The 18,268-nt window shown below is 34.8% G+C and overlaps 2 protein-coding genes across 5 annotated transcripts in view; one reads left to right on the top strand and one right to left on the bottom strand.

Annotated features, from left to right (window-relative positions):
- LOC121376479 (DCN1-like protein 4) overlaps window positions 1-2,900 on the bottom strand; it is a 68,140-nt gene extending 65,240 nt beyond the window's left edge. For both annotated transcript variants that reach the window (XM_041504359.1, XM_041504357.1), the window contains exon 1: window positions 2,789-2,900. The gene's annotated coding sequence lies outside the window, so the exon portion shown is untranslated. The remainder of the gene's footprint in view (window positions 1-2,788) is intronic.
- Window positions 2,901-2,995: 95 nt separating this feature from the next.
- Window positions 2,996-18,268, top strand: part of LOC121374143 (cytoplasmic dynein 2 heavy chain 1-like) — an 81,757-nt gene continuing 66,484 nt past the window's right edge. For 2 of the 3 annotated variants that reach the window (XM_041501104.1, XM_041501107.1), the window contains exons 1-14: window positions 2,996-3,105; window positions 5,234-5,478; window positions 5,928-6,240; window positions 6,946-7,212; window positions 9,015-9,247; window positions 9,965-10,213; window positions 11,211-11,284; window positions 11,997-12,147; window positions 13,567-13,742; window positions 14,968-15,163; window positions 15,424-15,532; window positions 16,032-16,180; window positions 16,597-16,695; window positions 17,474-17,613. In XM_041501104.1, coding sequence (XP_041357038.1) covers window positions 5,287-5,478; window positions 5,928-6,240; window positions 6,946-7,212; window positions 9,015-9,247; window positions 9,965-10,213; window positions 11,211-11,284; window positions 11,997-12,147; window positions 13,567-13,742; window positions 14,968-15,163; window positions 15,424-15,532; window positions 16,032-16,180; window positions 16,597-16,695; window positions 17,474-17,613 — 2,348 coding nt within the window. In that variant the 5' untranslated portion in view covers window positions 2,996-3,105; window positions 5,234-5,286. The remainder of the gene's footprint in view (window positions 3,106-5,233; window positions 5,479-5,927; window positions 6,241-6,945; window positions 7,213-9,014; window positions 9,248-9,964; window positions 10,214-11,210; window positions 11,285-11,996; window positions 12,148-13,566; window positions 13,743-14,967; window positions 15,164-15,423; window positions 15,533-16,031; window positions 16,181-16,596; window positions 16,696-17,473; window positions 17,614-18,268) is intronic. The other variant, XM_041501105.1, reaches the window with a different exon arrangement.

Below are 18,268 nucleotides of genomic sequence, written 5' to 3' on the forward strand. Positions count from 1 at the left end.
TAGTTAACTTAAAATGAAAAAATTACGCTAATCAGTATCAAAGTACGATTTATGCATATTTCTTCGTGAGCGTTCGGAAAAAAAGGGAAGTGACGTCAGAGCCGCTGTACTCTTCCATTGTTTTTAACTGTTTATATATGGAGTAAGGGGCTTACGATCTTTTCAGTTCAACAGTGCCGTACTGCGCGGCCTTTGGGTGTAAAAATAAACAGTTTAAACGATCGGGATTGTCTTTTTTATGGTTTTCCAAAGGATTGTATCCGAAGAAAGACGCGTGTATTTTATCGCAAAAGAAAAGATTGGACACCAACACCGCATAGTACTTTGGTGTCAGCCTAATTACAGCCCGGAGCCCGAACGTTACCCGGAGACAAAAACAGTACTCGGTTGCGAATGCCGAGGTGTACATTGTACATATTTGGCACAAAGATACACCTCAGCATGATGTATTTATATATGTTAAAACAAAAATGTAGAATTTTTTATTTAAACAATAATAATTTTAAATAATGTTTTTAATCTTCGGGCGGAATACGTCACAAAAATGTTCCTCATCGCCCGAAGCCCCAAAGCAACACGAAGTTCAATACAAAAAACCCTACTACTGTCGGTGTCGAAATAACTATTATGTTTCATCCACGGGCTGACTTGAGAATCGGAGTGTTGTTTTAGTTAATTGGTCCTTTCTTTCCGTGGCCTGCACATGTGATTCCTGATTGGCAGGTGTATATTGCAGGGTATCGACCAGTTAAGTGATTACCACGGTCTAGACATACGTACAAAATACGTGCCAGTTTTTTTAAGATCACAGGGTATTGTGGCGTAACCTGTCGCGACTATAGTACAATGTTAATAGACATTATCAGCCACCCTGCTTCATTACTGTAAATAATGCTGTAAAACCCTTGATTAAGTAGACTTTCCCATCTAAAATTACAAAACTGACCAATTACGTAGTACCAAAGAAAAGAAAATTATCACTTGGGTATCGTGAGTGGTCGTTTTTACTCTAACGCACCCTACCAATAGGCCTAATAATATGCTACTTTTTTATGAGAGAAAAATACTATAACCCCATTTCGTTCTATTGATGCAAATAGAAATATATTTAGTTTAAAAGTTGATTATACTCTCAAGTCATTTATGTTGTTTTACAAGCCAGGTTAATGAAAGTGAAGCGCCTTGTCGTAAATTAGAGCGTTTGTTTACACTGTGCATACAGATTTCATTATGTACAGCCCGAACATAAAAAATGCAATATTTTCTTTAAAAAAAACCCCAAAAATGTTTGTCCTACATTTATATTTTTTTACATATTTAAATACATCATATCGAGGTGTATCTTTATGCTAAATATGAACAGTATACACCTCGGCATTAGCATCCGAGTTTTGGTTTTGTCTCCGGGTTGCTTTCGGGCTCCGGGCTGTAAATTGGTCGACCGGTCTGGTCTGGCACCATCAGTTTCTCCACCCTCCGACTCGCTATCCTTTTTTTCTTCAGTATCACTGTTGTAAGTAAATGTGTGTCTTTCTTCATTTACTAACAGCTCATATTGATACGGCAAAACGTTTTGCGAACGAACACTCATTGTTTTGGTAAGCTGTGCAAGTCTTAGATTCTTTATGAGTGGTACGGACTAATGCTTTTAAGTGTAAGGCTTCAGATCAAGCGACGCGTCTCTGACGTCACGGACCTCGTGATTGCCCTGCTCATTAAAGATCGGCAATTTCCGCTAAGAGCTCGTATCTGGGGTTCTTTTATGGAGATATTTTAAGTAATTAATTTTTTATAATTATTTTTTTTAGGTGATTCAATTTATAATTAATTGTACATGGTTGGTGCCAAATATGGTTTACGTGACATGTTTCCTTTAAGCATCTTCCATGATTTTCTAGGATGCATGCGAACCCTGAATAGCATACTAAAGAAATTAACAGTAATCTTGTTCAATGCCGATTGTTTAGCTTTCCTCCAGTTCATACATTTTAAAAGTTTACGTTTCATAATTCATTGTTTGACTGTCTTTAATGTTATCTTTTTAATTTTCATCTAGTGACTAAAATTCCCTCTGAATCCATTTTCAATACAAGAAAATTATAATTAATATGCACCAGGTAAAAACAGTGCTCCTATGAACTCTGTATTTTACAGTACAATAAACATAAATATGTCCAGACAGGCGACATTTGTATTGCAAATTTCGACATTTGGTCCTTCTGATCAAGTCAAACCTTATGGTCTCGAAATTACAATAATTAAAGGTACAACAACAGATATTTAACCTTTTTTTCTTTTCTCTTTTTCCCCCCCCCCTTATTTTGTTACTAAATCAAAAATTATGCTTTCAATAACATTGTATGTGAATGCAAAATCACATTGCTTAGTATAAATAATCTACCAGTGGTCTTTTTAGAGACAGATTTTCAAGTTTTATTGATTATATTCAATAATTTACTGCTGATAAGCAGTTTGGTTTTATTCTGAGGGAGGAGTGGTGGCTTACAATTAGTGCTGTTCAGCATAAATAAAATGTGTGTAAAATGTTTATTTAAAAAAATGTTTCTTATGGCATGACTTCATACAACAAAAATGTATCCTTTTAGAAACCATTTACGACAGTGAACCGTAAATTTAAATTAAAAATGGCTTGCCACTGACAATTTTAGTTTAGGACAAAATAACAATCATGCACTAATTTAATTACATCTTCAGATAAAATAAACATCGCATTTTAAAGTAATACACTTCATATGATTATTTTGTATAATGCACATATGAATTTTACCCGTTGAGGTTGATGAACTGTCTAATTAGAGCTCAAATATTAAAATCGACGTTTGGAAACATGCCCACATTGGAAATGAAAGTGTTGTACGCAGACACAAAACGGAAGCTAAGTTCTTTTACTACGGACATTACGATTGGTTAACAATAGGTCATTGATTGGTTGTAAATAATAAGCCAATCAAAATGATCATTGTAAAGTTGTTGTAGTAGCGGCATTCCAACTTACATCAAAGAATATTTGCAAATCTTCTTCTTTTATTTTAGTACTGTTTATGATGAAAAACTAACAGTATCAAACCAGATGTAAGCTGAATGGTATGAATTAAATTTCTGTAGTTTTAGATTACGTTCGTTGCTAATGATGTTCCGTGTGCATTATAGAGCCGCATATTTATTTGGTGATGTATTCATGTTTATCTATTATCGGTATTTGTCTTTTGTCGTATACTTGCTTGCAATTTATTCATAGGTGTACTTGTATTAATAAAAAATACATACTTAAATTGCACTTTAAAAACATGTTATCATATCATACAAACAATAATAACAACACAAAAGAAGGAAACAGAACTATAATTATTATGTTGTCACGGGACACACATAATTGAACGAAAGATGTTATCAGTCTGACATTCACGGGCAGTTCTGGTTTTGCTAAACCGATCAAAGTTTTAATATAATTTTAATAAAGGTTTCAAGATATACGAAAACAATAAAGATGTTTGTAAAGTGATCCCCTAATGTTGGATACATTTTTTGTTATTTCCATCTTCATCAAATGAATCGATCGCTGAGGTAAAATATTACTGCCAGCTGATAAAAAATAGTTTCGTTTTTATAAAGGCGGTGTATATATTATTTGGCACCCAAGATAAATTATTTTAATGATGAACACTACCACTTCCGTTGTTTTTATAAGCGGTGATATCCCTCCCCCCAAATGAAAAGTTTACAATATTTTATAAAGAACTGCTGAGTAAACAATGATAGAAATGACATAAAGTAAAAATCATCAGTTACAAACCATTTATATCTGCAATTGAGGACAAAATATCAGACGATAGTGGAAACAAAAGACAGAATGACAGTTCTGATCACATGATAAATTTGGCACCAAATAAGTGGGGGGGTTTCAATCGGAGATAGTCGAATCTATAAAAAAAAATTTCATTGCTGAAATAAAATATAACTTTTATTGTGTGTATTAAACAGACAAATTGATACAGGTATGAGAAAAAATAGAGGTTGTTAAATTATGTTACGGTAACTCGTAAATGTTTCATCAATTGCTTTTTCGTACACAACGCGGCTTGTTTCCTTTGATGTTCAGTGTGCAGACTGATCGTTGGGTTTTTTAATGTGTGGAAAAAAGTGTGCATTTGCAGGGCTAGCTCTAGGTGAGCAAAACATTTCGCAAAATTGTCTACTAAACTTCAAAAATTGCAGAAATCTACAGATATTTTCTTTAAAGTGCCAGAGCTAGCCCTGATTTGGAAATAGCGGAGATAGGTGCTGTAAAATATAGTAGGGTGCTGGAAAATAAAAAGGGGCGCAGAAAAATAAAGCAGGGCATAGAACGTGAAAGCAGGGCATCAAAATGCAATAGCGGGGCGGCCCGCCCCGCTTAAATGGAGCATCGAGAACACTGGCAATCTCATACAAACAATAATCACATCCATTAGAGAAATGGAAATAAACATACAACACAAGTTAAAGGCATAATCACTATTTAATTATGAAACGGATAACACCACATGTTTCTAAAATTATGTTTGTAACCAATATATGTAATCATAATGGATAACATGTTTACCATAACGGTATTACATGTACACAACACATGTTCATTGGATGTAGGCATGTGCAAAAAGATTGAACAAACAACCACTCGTTTGTTGACAGATCACTCACAACAACATCGCCTGTGGAAAAGTAACTGCTGCAGGGACCTAATGCACTAAACTCTTCCAACTTTGCGATCTTAGTCATGATAGTGCAATGCATTCTCGATGATGTGATGTAGCCTAAAAAATCCTTAAGAGAACTTTGTGAATCAGGCCTCTGAACTTCATAATTTTCAGTCAGATACACAAATGAGGATTACATTACTAAGGCCTAAACAAAATGTGTTTCAGGTTTCATCCTTGGAAAAAAAAATAGGGTAGGTAGGAACTTTTTTCTTTTTTTAAAATCGAATCAAACTGAGAAACCATAATCAGCCGAGGTGTTCTGAATCTGGTTTGCAAAAAATCAGGAACCATGTTTTGGGGGTTTTTGGAGGGTTTTTTTGCAATTTAAATTTTAGTTTTTTGCTTCAGAAAGTTTCAGGTTTGCTACATAAAATTAGGGTAGGTTGGGAAACCGGAAACTCGCATATTTTTTCTTTACGCCTAAAAGCTTGTTGATCCGGAACTGACATGAATCATGGTTTTTATTTTTTCAGATGGTACCTTAGTACAGATGGAATATATTTTAAAATAAGGAAACAAGACAATAATGGCAGGTGATTCTAGGAAAAACTTTCTGTTGGCAACAACTGCCAACTACTTTTCTCTTCCCGTTAATGATGGTGGTATCCAAGCATTGGACAAATCGCCTGCATTAAACAGCTTTCTTGATGATGGGAATGTGCCATTGCTTGCAGCCAGGAATGATCCGAGAGGAAAGAGGATCGAGTTTGTAAATAAGGTTTGTACAGATATTGACTTGAAGGATTGTTGTCTCGTAATTGTTGGTACCTCATATCAGGTATCAACATCACAACAAAGTCATGTTGGAGGTTTTTATTTAGAATATAAGCCATGGCTAGCTCTGGGTGAGCAAATAATTTTGTCAAATTGTCTTATAAACTTTTAAAATTGTAGAAATCGACAGTTACTTTCTAAAAAGTGTCAATTATTACATAAAATGTTTTCACCAAATTTAAATAACATTTGGCAACTGCTTTTAAAATTCACAGTTTGACGAGAGCCAGAGTTAACAGTAAAATAAAATGGTATTTTATTTGAAAATAAATGTTAAATAATTTTTCAGCCACAGATGAGAAATCACAAACAGTTTAAAAGATCTGCATTAAACAACTGGAAACGGCCTGCTTTATTGCATGTTTACCTATTATATATGTTTATTTTCTACAGATATTGCCCAATGACAACAAAGAACAGGCTATTGTGTTTTTCAAGATCAGGCCTGATGTTATAACTCCCGACAACATGCACAGCAACATCATCATCTCCTCCATGGTGGACTCGCCACTCAGCACGCTGTACCACTCCGTTCAGAAGATGTATGCACCACTGTTGTTAGAAGATGGCAAGTGGGGCCGTAACATTGACCCCAGAATCCAGAGTCTTCTCAGCGAACTGGAGGCAGGTCTTGGCAGTGCCATGAGGAAACAAGATCCGTCTTTCCGTGGGAACGCTGGTGATGGCGGGGATGAAAATCTTGGAAGTATGAATGATAGTTTTTAATATTGGGGGAAAAAAAGAAGTAAACTAATTATGTGATGTCAGTATTCTTTTCATACTATATAATTATAATATCCATGATGTAATATATATATATATATTTTTGTATTCTGCAATTGTATTGAATGATCATAGTGACTGTTTAAAGCAAAGTAATAAACTGCTGCTAGTAGGTGGTCGCTTGTCACTCGACCTGTCTAACTCCGACTCATTTGTTTTGACTAGGCATTCTTCATTGTATGTTCATTACATCATTAATACATTGAAAATATGTAGATGCTTTTCTCTGATATTTACATACATTAAAATGGGATCACTGTGGCTATAAATGTTCAATCAGTCCTCATGATTGATTTTTATTAAACTTTTAAATTAAGAAATAGTAGCTTGTAGCTAATAAAATTGTGGCATGATCTTTTTACAGCCATTGTATGTCTAATTACAAAAGTATCAAAAACAGAATCGTGGCAATGTTTATAATATTTAGCTAAGCTTGTAACTCCAAATTTCATATTGTAAAGCATATTAAATATTTTTATTATGAAATATTTTTCTCCTGTTAACTACTTCAAAAATGGCATTGCAACATAAATGTTGAGCTTTATTACCTTTTCTGACAGCCAATATAGCCTATGTGTATTTTTGTGCTGGGGTGTTGTTAAACATTCATTTATTCATTTGTTTTCAGGTATTCTAACGCCAGTGGATGAATTTCAGTACTGGTATGAAGTTTCTAAGTCGGGAGTGAGTATGGATAAGAAAGAGAGAGCTGAGCACATTCACGAGTTGTTCAAGCCCATCTCGAAGGACTACGGTGGCCTGGAGTCTATGGCCCTGGAGGACGCCATGGAGCTGATCGACATCACACAGGACACGCTGGATGACGTGTGGAAACAGACCGAGCACAACCCAACGTACCCTGAACAACGCATGAAACACCTCATGGAAATCATCGGTGTGTCTCTGTAACATCTGCATCTTTTAGCTCTCTTTCATTCCAGCCAGTGCACCACAACTGGTATATCAAAGGTTGTGGTATGTGCTATCCTGTGTGGTATGGTGCATATAAAAGATCCATTGCTGCATCAGGAAAAATGTAGCAGGTTTCCTCTGACTACGGGGGCGGGATGTAGCCCAGTGGTAAAGCCCTCGATTGATCCTCGTCGGTGGGCCCATTGGGCTATTTCTCGTTCCAGCCAGTGCACCACGACCGGTATAACAAAGGCCGTGGTAGGTGCTATCTTGTCTGTGGGATGGTGCATATAACAGATCCCTTGCTACTAATGGAAAAGTGTAGCGGGTTTTCTCTCTAAGACTATATGTCTAAATGTTTGACATCCAATAGCCGATGATTAATAGATCAATGTGCCCTGGTGGTGTCATTAAATAAAACAAACTTTATTATTTCCTCTGATTACATGTCAGATTTGCCAAGTGTTTGATATCCAATAGCTGATGGTTAATTAATCGGTATGCTCGAGTGGTGTCGTTAAACAAAACAAACTTTATTATTTCCTCTGAATCAGAATTGCCAAATGTTTGATATCCAATAGCTGATGGTTAATTAATCAGTATGCTCGAGTGGTGTCGTTAAACAAAATAAACAAACTTTTAGCTCTCTTGTTCTTTATCACATCTTTGAGTCTTTTAAAAAATTGGATAAAGTTTGGTGTTTATTTAAAAGTTTTGGTTTTTACTTTCGTAGTTTGATATAACTGTAACTCTAGTAATACATTAAGTGAAATGTAAAAAAAAAAGAAAAAGACTTTTAAGAAACTCTGTAAGCCAATAATAATCTGTTCATTTTTAATGATGCTATTTGGGTACAGGTTTTTTTTGTGGGGTTTTTTCAAATCGCAAATCTGTTTAAAATTGGTTGCTGTGTGGATTTATTGTTGTAAATTGCTACGCTTAGTTGAAAAAAATCCAGTATGATATGCTAATGAAAACCAGTAATAACTTTTGCAACAGATAAACATAACTGGATGATTAGTGTATTTGGCCAAAGTTTCTACTAACGAATTATGTTTTATTTGGCAAGCGTATATGTTTCACCTTTATCACAAATTATAGGTCTACAGAGTACAGTTGAAAAGCGGGTGTTAGTAAGGTGTATTCAATAAGAGACATGTAGTTTTACTGTAGGCCGACCCCAGTGTCGCATACTATAAAACCTTCAAAGAACTGTTCTTTAGTTAGGAATAGAGTAATTTTAATTTTAACTTGAAATAAGAATATAAGCATTCAAATTTAGTATTGATCACATCATTGCACAACAGTTAATTTTGGGTTTATTGCATTTCGATGCTGTTTTACAAACAAAATTCTGGTCATTCATAATCCTGTTCAAATCGCCTGACTTATTTGACAACATTCATTACATTTCGGGTATGTCCGTATCCCTAAACCGACGACAAGCGTTATCTATGCTAAAAATAGCATGACCCAGTCTTTTGCGGTTACTATGACATAGTTATTTGGTGTTTTCTTTTGCTGTTGTTTCTGCCATTTGGCCATGCTATGCTCAGATATCATTTGCTACGCTCAGCTTGTCTTGAATGCTACTCTCACTTGTGGCTAAGGGTTGGCAGCTCTGAGTATAAGTAAATATAATTTTTAAAAAAACACACGTCTTATGTTAAAACTACAGCAGTGAATTGCTGCAAGCAGTGCACAAGAATCCTTGTATATTCCGATCGTATCTGATTTCATATTGTACAGTACACTTACAGTTTTTATCCCATCTGTATTTTGCAGCTGGTTCTCTGGGTCGATATATTCAACGGAAACTATCGGAGGAAGACGTGTGGACCGGCCCGTTCAGCTCTGTGCGAGAAGCCCTGCGGTCTGGGATAGCGATATGTGAGAGATGGATCAACGCTTGTCAGACACTGACTGCACAGTTCTGGAAGCGATATGGACCAAATCCATGGAAGGGAGACAAAGTCACTCCAGATAATTTGAAGAAACTGGCTGGAAGGCTAGAAGAGGTATATACAAGTTGTTGAGATTTCTTTTGCCGTCACAACTATTATGCTAACCAATTACATATTATATTATTTGCTGGAAAACAGTCTTAAAGACATGGTTGTGCAGCAGCTTATCTAGTAAATAGCCCAGCCTAACTCTCTTTGAAATTTATACTTTTAATTTGTACCAACAAGCTACATAATCATATCCCATGTATTATTATTATGGTATGTAACTGAATTATTGCTTCATAGCCTTATATTAGCTATTCTTAGACTAGTAGTTTAAACACGTTGGTAAGAAGCATTAGTTGAAGAACATACATAGACACATTGTATAGTTCAAGTTGTGTAATCTGAATGATGCTTTTTTTAGTAGGTCAAATGGTATGCAACGTTACCTTCAAATCAGTTTCAAATTTGCAATCCATATTTCTACATGTTATTAAACTATCTGAAACATTAAATGAGACACATAGCAGTATATTTTATTAAAAATATTTTTTGTCAGTGTCCCTGGCATTTTCATATGAATCGCTCTAATTGTTAAAAAACATGCAATGTTTTGACCAGTAATAGTACTTTTAAATTTTCATTCCATTTTTCATGTAGAGTTACTTTTTGACCAGTAATAATACTTTTAAATTTCCTATTCTATTTTTAATGTAGTGTGATTCGTAAAAAAAAAAAAAAAGGAAAAAAAAAAAAGTCCCCGAAACCTCTTTTGTTCTTTTTCAGATTTTGTCAATAAGGACCGTTCATGAACAGTTACTGCGACTGTTAGGTTCTCAAGAACAGCACGAACTGAGAGTGAACGAAGCCTTCACTCCGTTTCTGGGTCTCAACCCGCTGCAGTACAACCCCTACACTCAGCCTGTGTGGGCTGCTGCCGTATCACAGTACGAACGGGCCATGGCACCAGCCGAGCAGAAGATCGCTGCCAAACTGAGAACACAGTTCCGAGGACTCGATGGAAACCCACAGCAGGTACGCTTGTCAAATTAACATGTTATTACACTCAGAGCTAGCTTTGAGTATGCAGAAAAGTTTGCCAAATTATGTGTTAAACTTGAAACATTGTAGAAACCCAGTTCTTTTTCCACAAAATAGTAAAGGGACAGATCCTAGTGTTTAAACACTAAGGCATATTTCTCACTATTAGAGCCGTTTATGATCACTGAAATCAAACATTATTTATATTTTATTCTTTAGATTATTCGTTTCCGTACAACCAAAGTGTTTATCCTGGTGTTTCTGATACCACAAAATGCATTTTTCATATTTTTAAAAACGCACGTGGGCCTGAGAAGTAATGATTATGGAGTCGCGTTTTAGTCTATTTTTAAGGGTATTTCAACGTCACAGACTCTTGTTTCACTCAGTTGTATCAAATTTGTTACAGGTTTGTAAATTAACCAAACTTAGTGTCCATTTTTGCGAGTTGAAACTAGGGTCTGGGTGAAAAATATGCTTTAGTGTTTAAAAACTAGGGTCTGTCCCTTTAATCGTATTAAAAAATGTTATGCCCATTTTTCAAAATTCACCACTGGCGAATTTGATGAGTGGCAGAGCTAGTGCTTACATTTTCAACCCATTTAATCCACATTTAATACTATTCTTTTTATTTGTGTGTCATCGAACAAAAATGTTTATTGATCAGTTAAATATAAATATAATACCACTTATGATGTCATATTTTACAAACTTTATACTGTTAATGTTTATTGAGAAATGTATTAGATAGTCATTATATTTGTGATAGGTTTTTTTACAGTGTCCATGGAGAGAGATCTTATTTAGACATCATATTTCAGCAGCCATTGTTTATAGAAAGGGATTACTATCTAATCACTATATTTGCTCCTTTGTTTAAAATGTATGTTTATCTTGTCCAAGTCATTTATCTCAACATCTGCAAGATACTGATATTACTGATGCTTAGTAGAGTACAAATACATTGTTTTTGATGAATTATGTTTTTTAGCTTCTCCGAGAATTTCAAAGATACAAGGAACTAATAAAGAGACCAAGTATTAGCAAGGAGATGCACTCTGAAAGGTAGGAAGGAATATCTTTGTAATTGTATTGTAATATGTTTTGTAATACTGTCTGCAGTAAAAGTCTGGCATTAGATTATGTCAACAATGTAAATATACTTGCAGAAAATTATTTTGGTGATAGTCCCATCACTGCAAATAATACGGAGTAAATTGGATTTCCAGTATACCAGGCTTGTCAAAATAAGCATGCAACCAGCTTAATTAATCCATTATTTCCCTTTGATGTTGGGTACATTATAATGATTACATTATAAATTAATTACATGGGAACATACCATCAAAACACTCTTGGATATGAGCTTCATTATCTAAATGCTTTTGTCATTCAGATGAAAAAGTTCCACCTGTTTTGAATAAGCAGCCTACTACATTATTAAATACAAGGACATACTGTACATATAGCAGTGGAATACCACACCCAATTTCACTGTCCTAGCACCTTAATAGAGACAATTTAGGACCTGTGCTTTAGAGTCCGGACTCAAGTCTCTAATGACGTCTCATGCAAGCAGTTTGTATGGCCTGGCCGTAACATTATCATCACAGACTCTGTAGAGTCTTCAGTCTAGACTCTAAAGGTTCTATAAGCGTGGGGCCGGAATTCACTTTAGTGTCCTGATTGAACAACCTACCAATCAAAGTAATTAAAAAGTATTAACACAGCATGTTTATTTCCAGTAATTGTCATAAGGAATGTTGTTGTGTTTTAGAGAAACATTGCTTGGCCAGCTAACAGTCCACATCCGACAGATCGCTGAAGATTTCGGTGCCAGAACTGGAGGAAGAAAGCCTATTCCAAAGGGAAAGAATTTACCTGAGATTGTCAACCAAATCATTTATGTGAGGCAACTTGAAGCCAAGGTTAGTTTTATTAACATGTTGTGATTAATATAATTTGTGCCATGAATTTAAATCCTATCCTAAAGATTAGAAACTGATAAATTATGCAAATTAACTTTTATCCTATTATGAAAATGGATACTGATTACACAATCAAATGTCCTTTTTGACCAGATCACCTTATATTGATGCTTGTTATTGTCTTATAACAGATCAATTTCGTGCACAATGTTGCCTGTTTGTCTTTATTCAATATGAGATGGTCTTGTTATAAAAAGATGATAAATTGCTATAGCGAAATCTACTGTAACATCTTAGGAGACTTCCTTGCCAGTCACCTAAATCTAATGAAGTATATTCTGACCTGTATTAAGCAGTCAGCTATCTTAACTCTTTCCCGCCAATCCTCGACTGCAGTCAAGATGCGCACAACTAACGTAAAAACTCATTCTTAACTGTAGTCGAGACATGACCAGTCTTTGTAAACACAGCTGTCAACATTCACAGGAGTTATCTATCTTGAGTCTGTGAATGCTAAAACATAGTTGAATGACAATTGAACACATTGAGTGTATTTTGTTGACTGGTATTCGTATTTAAGTTGTTACCGTAATATCGAAAAGAAAACAAAAACCAGTCTAAATTTCTGTAAATGCGCATATGAGTTCGATTTCTCGCTATTTGTATAATTATTTCTTTTAAAACATGTTGGATATTATTATTTAATGAAAACAGAAAATTTGTAAAGGATGTATTCACCGAAAATAACTGATAATACAGACTTTGAAGTAGATGATGGATGGATTACTCGTCGTTGATTGAAAGTGAAAATAAATTGTCATAAACAACGACGTCATGGATCATGATCGTAGGGTTTTAAAAATTATATTTTAAAAATATTAATTTAGTTCTGTAAATTGTATTTAGGTAATTAGATTCACTAATATGTCCTCTAAACTATGACACACATCAAAATAGTGTTACATTAGTTGGGTTTTTTTTACAATTTGAGGTTGAAAAATGTAGGTTCAAAATTACATATTTCACATTGGAAACTTGGGTCAGTGATGACATTTTCTGGTTGTAAAGCTGGGTGGATCAGAGTTAAAAGTTGAAAAGTTATGTGCCTTTTTATCATAAATCTGAATGCATTTCATACAGAAGTATTGTTTTAGTGGATATATGCTAATACTGAACACTTCCAATTATCTGTTATCTAAAAAATAATTATGAACTGGTTTAAGTAACTATTCCAAAAAAAATACATGAAAAACTATAAATTTGTAATTAACCAATTCTGTTACTTTTCTGGCAAGTTGCCAATACATATTAGGATGGGTGAGTGTGTTTTTTGTTATAATATTTGTTTAGTTTTTTGGTTGGTGGGGAGGGGTGGGTTAGGACTGACCCTGTACTTAGTTAATCTGTTTGTGTTACCAGGTAGAAGAAACAACTCGTGTGGCCGAAGCACTGCTTGGTGATTTAACTGGTTTCAAAAAGTTCCACCAGGAGGCGCTGGATCTTCTGGAGGAGCTGCAGAACTGGCGCAGGGATCAGTTTGACGAGTGGGCGAGAGAAATCCAGTCGCTCATTGAGGATACTCGGCAGCCACTCAGGTCAGTGTTAAAGTATTTCACTGAAAGTAAACTTTGACATCCAGTATAATTATATAGTAATAGTTTTATTAATCATGATTAAAAAAAAATATTATTACTATTAAAGTCGCAGATTCTAGCTTCAACCCATGAAAATGAACACTAATTTCTTTATATGCTATCCTGACCTCTGACTTTTGGCATTTCCCCCCTTATCTACCTTACGGTCCTAACATTCAACAGCCGAATGGCTATGAAATCTTCCGATGTACACCTTCCTAGTTCCGGTCACATGACCTCAACTTCCTTCTTTCTCCTTCGCTCTCACGATTCGGACGTTCTTGTGTTTCAACCCATGAAAATTAACACTAAATTTGGTTAATCTACAAACCTGTTTGCTTTTTCTACTTCATCTGGTCTCTAACAAATGCATATTCACCTAAGGATATTGGTCTGGTGCGAACATCCCAACAGCTAATGGGATGGCTTAAAAAAAATCTTCCAATGAGTCCTCCTTCCTTTCCCTGAGTAACTCATTTGGATAAAATTACAATAGAGTGAAAGAAGAGTCTGTGATGTTGAAACAGGGAAATACCCTTAGTTTTCTGGAGCTCGTCTCTATAACTGTTACTTATCACAGGTATGTGCATTTTTAAAATGATGAAAAATGCATTTTGTGGTTAAAAACACCAGGATGACCAGAAACACTTCGGATGTATGGAAATGGATAATCTAAACAATAAACTCAAAGTAATGTCTGACTTCAATTGTTAAAAAAATCATTCTAATAGAAAATAATATGTTGTAGTGTTTAAAAACTAGGGTCTGTCACTTTAAGCTGCACCATTTATAAAATCATATATATTTTTTCATCACTAGTGAGCTGTTAGTAACCTGCAGTTTGGTGGTAACTGGTGTAAAACATGAATAACAGAATTAAACTATAATATCTATTGTAAGTGAGATTTGAATCAGCACCTCAAAACTGTGCTTTGAACTTAATAATGAATTACTTTTTTTTATTAATATAAAAAACCAAATAATATAATACAGTGACAAATTTTAAAAAATCTTAAAAATGTACCAAAAAATGTTTTGAATGACCAAATAAATAATATACAGAATATTTTCTCTGAAATATGTTTAAAGCTTTATGCATTTATTATATTTGTCCATTTATTTCATGATCGTATGTACCACATATTGTTTTTACTTTCTTTTTTAAATGACTACAAATATGTTTTAGTCTTGAAACCAATGGTCGACTGATGGACTTAAATCACAAGGACGGAAAGCTGCGCGTCAACTACAGTGACCGCCTGGTGACCCTTCTCCGAGAGGTCAGACAGTTGTCCAGCATTGGATTTGCTGTTCCGGCCAAAATACAACAAGTTGCCAACACAGCTCAGAGATTTTACAGACACGGAGTCATTCTTAAGCAGGTGGGTTTTGTTATAATGCATTTCGGGGATGTTTTTAAAAAAAAAACTTTTTGCTATAACTTACTTTCAGCACATTGCACTTGTACATTTAACATATGTCACAGAGCAATCAGTTTTATGTTGTTGATATAATTGAAAACGTAAAGTGACATAACCAATGAAATGAACTTTAATAAAAGTGATTTCAAAATGTATTCAACTCGCTTGTCCTTGCTGTGGTATGCATAGGTACATTTTAATGTATTTCTGTTTTCAATCAGGTTGCTCACTTCTACAACACCATAGACCAGCAGATGTTAGCCAGTCAGCAAGCCATGATGCTTGATTCTGCTCTTGCTTTTGAAAGACTTGTGAAGAATCCAAAAGCTGGTACATTCATTTTGAAATTATACGTACACAAGTACACACACTTTTGATGAGTGAGCAGGGAACATTTTGTTTTCAAAATCTTGATTAGTAATATTTCTAGTCAGTTGAAAATTGATTAGCAACTACTGTTTAATGTTTTGAAATTGTGTAGCAATCTCTGAAACTTGTGTAGCGAATCGCAGTGCAATAATAAACAAAATGTTCCATGGGAGACATCAAATATAACTACTCTTGGCTAAATATTAGTAATTTCAGTCAACATAAAAAATAATAATCACAATAGAGCAATATCAGGTTTTCTTCAGTTGAATAAAAATAGAACTTATAAACTTAAAAACAGCTTCTTTTTTAAGATATATTTTTCTAGGATAGTCTGCTGCTTCCTCTACCAATAGTAATGCCCTTGAATAGAATGCTTTATTTGTCCATGCATATAATCATATTGTTCAGTAAAATGTATTTCATAATTTATACCATTACAAATTATGTTATGTTCCAGGTTCCAAGACTTCAGGCGACAATATTCAAGTGACGTGGGACAACCCCGAGGAACTGGAGTCGTACATTCAGAAACTACAGAAGGCTGCAGACCGTCTCACCACAGAAAATAGAAAACTAAGAAAGTCGCACAATGTCATTTGTGAAAAGGTAACATGTTTATTTACATACCTTCCACAGTGTCATAATCATTTAATCAGTCTTTTCATTATTTGCATCATAGCACGATAATGAAAATATTAATCTGGTTTACATTGATGGTTTAAGAATTTTCTCAATTGTGTGGCTTGAGGCACTTTTCAAAACCTGCTTAATGCTGGAATCGGTTAGTACATCAAAGGCCACTGTATGTACCGTTCTGTTTGTGGGAAAGATCCCTTGCTGATTTTTGGTAGGAGAAGCCTATGTGTCGGCAATTGCTTTTTGCTCTCTCTCTCTCTCTCTCTCTCTCTCTCTCTCTCTCTCTCTCTCTCTCTCTCTCTCTCTCTCTCTCTCTCTCTCTCTCTCTCTCTCTCTCTCATTACTTAAGTATCATTAACCATTCCTATTCATTTCCATTGTTGTAGGTTCAGCAGCTGATGTCTATTGACCTGTTGAGACACCAGCAGAAGTGGAAGGATGGACTCATGGACATACGGCATCTGATGGCAAACCTTGTTCAGCAGGTATGGGTTGAAAAAAATATCCTTGCAACAGTAACTAACTCGTGCACACTTCTAATGATTGCATACATCACAGTTTGAATTTGAATCTAGTCATCAAATTGACAAAACGATGGATAAATGACAATAATTTTCCAAGAACTTCATATTGTTAGCAAATGAAAGTTAGGGAAGTTTATGGTAAGTGACAGCATATTACTATAATTTTAATTTTGTTGATTTAATTATAAAGGAATTATATGTGAGGTTGATTAATTTGTAATAATTTATTGCAAATAAAAGTTTAAAAAGCCAAATAATGCACCTTTAAGTAAAAGACAATTACAGACCTTGGTTTTTAAGGTGCGCGGGTGCGATCGCAATCATACAGCGCACGTAATTTAAATCTGACGAGAGTGAAAACCAGCGCATGTTACACTCGACAAACTGTGCATGTAAAATAAATTTGTATGTTTATTTCCACTATTTACAAAAACCAACACTCATTTAGGTGATTAGAAGGTCCTTTTATTAAAACATTAAACATTAAAAACATGGGAGTGGCTTCCATGCAGTCATTAAACTGGTATTTCTCTTTGTTGAACAAATCAGGAAATACTGATTTAATAGACAATTTTGTAGACGTACCAGTCAAAATCCAATCTGAGCTATTTGATTTATTTTGGAGAGTGCAATTTTTCACTCGCCATAGCATATTGAGGTGTGTGATTTTCCACTCACCTGGATTTAAAAAAAAAACAAGGACTGCAATTATAATGTGAATGTATTGGTGACTGTGTAGGGTTTCTCTCCTGACAACATGGTGCCGTGGAAGACGCACTGGGATCGGCAGCTATACAAGGCCCTGGAGCATCAGTACATGATGGGGCTTGAGGCACTCAATGAGAACCTGCCCGAGATCTGTGTGGAGCTCACATACAGGTACACACGTGTTAATACTGCAGCTGGTTTTGTAATTGAAGCCTGTGCTTTATACCTTGGGTGAAATTTACACTAAGGTGACATTAACAAATTAATCACAATTTTAGGAGCTTACTAATTGGGAGGAGGTAGGGTAATTAGTGTCAGTGAAAGTATTCATTGCAAAATCAACGTTTGATGTACACTTTTTTCAGAAATAGTACTCTGCAAAAAATAGTACTCTGGGTACATTTGTTATGGCTTCTAAATTAAAAGAAAAGGAAACCTTTTTTAAAAAAAATGGTTTGTCTGTCTTATTGTAATAAGTTAGTCCTGACATAAAATGATTCCAGAAAATGGTTTTGTATTTGTAAGTAAAAATGGTACCAGCATTTCAGAAAATATTTTTGTATTTGTAAGTAAAAATGGTACCAGCATTTCCTTTAATACCTTAATATCTCTCAGAAGGTGGATGAAGCCCCTTTTTGCAATTATTTTTCTTTTAGAAGTTCTCTTTCCTAGAAAATATTTTTAGACATTAGCCCAATTATTGTACCAGTTCATGATGACATTGGAATCTTTAAAAAAAAAATCTCAGGTGATGCCCATTTGCATTACACTCCTGATAAGTATTCTGATATTTAATGTTCCGACTTCTGTTTTAATCAGACACAGA

The sequence above is a fragment of the Gigantopelta aegis genome, chromosome 6 (genome assembly GCF_016097555.1).
Source record: "Gigantopelta aegis isolate Gae_Host chromosome 6, Gae_host_genome, whole genome shotgun sequence".
Classification (NCBI taxonomy): domain Eukaryota; kingdom Metazoa; phylum Mollusca; class Gastropoda; order Neomphalida; family Peltospiridae; genus Gigantopelta; species Gigantopelta aegis.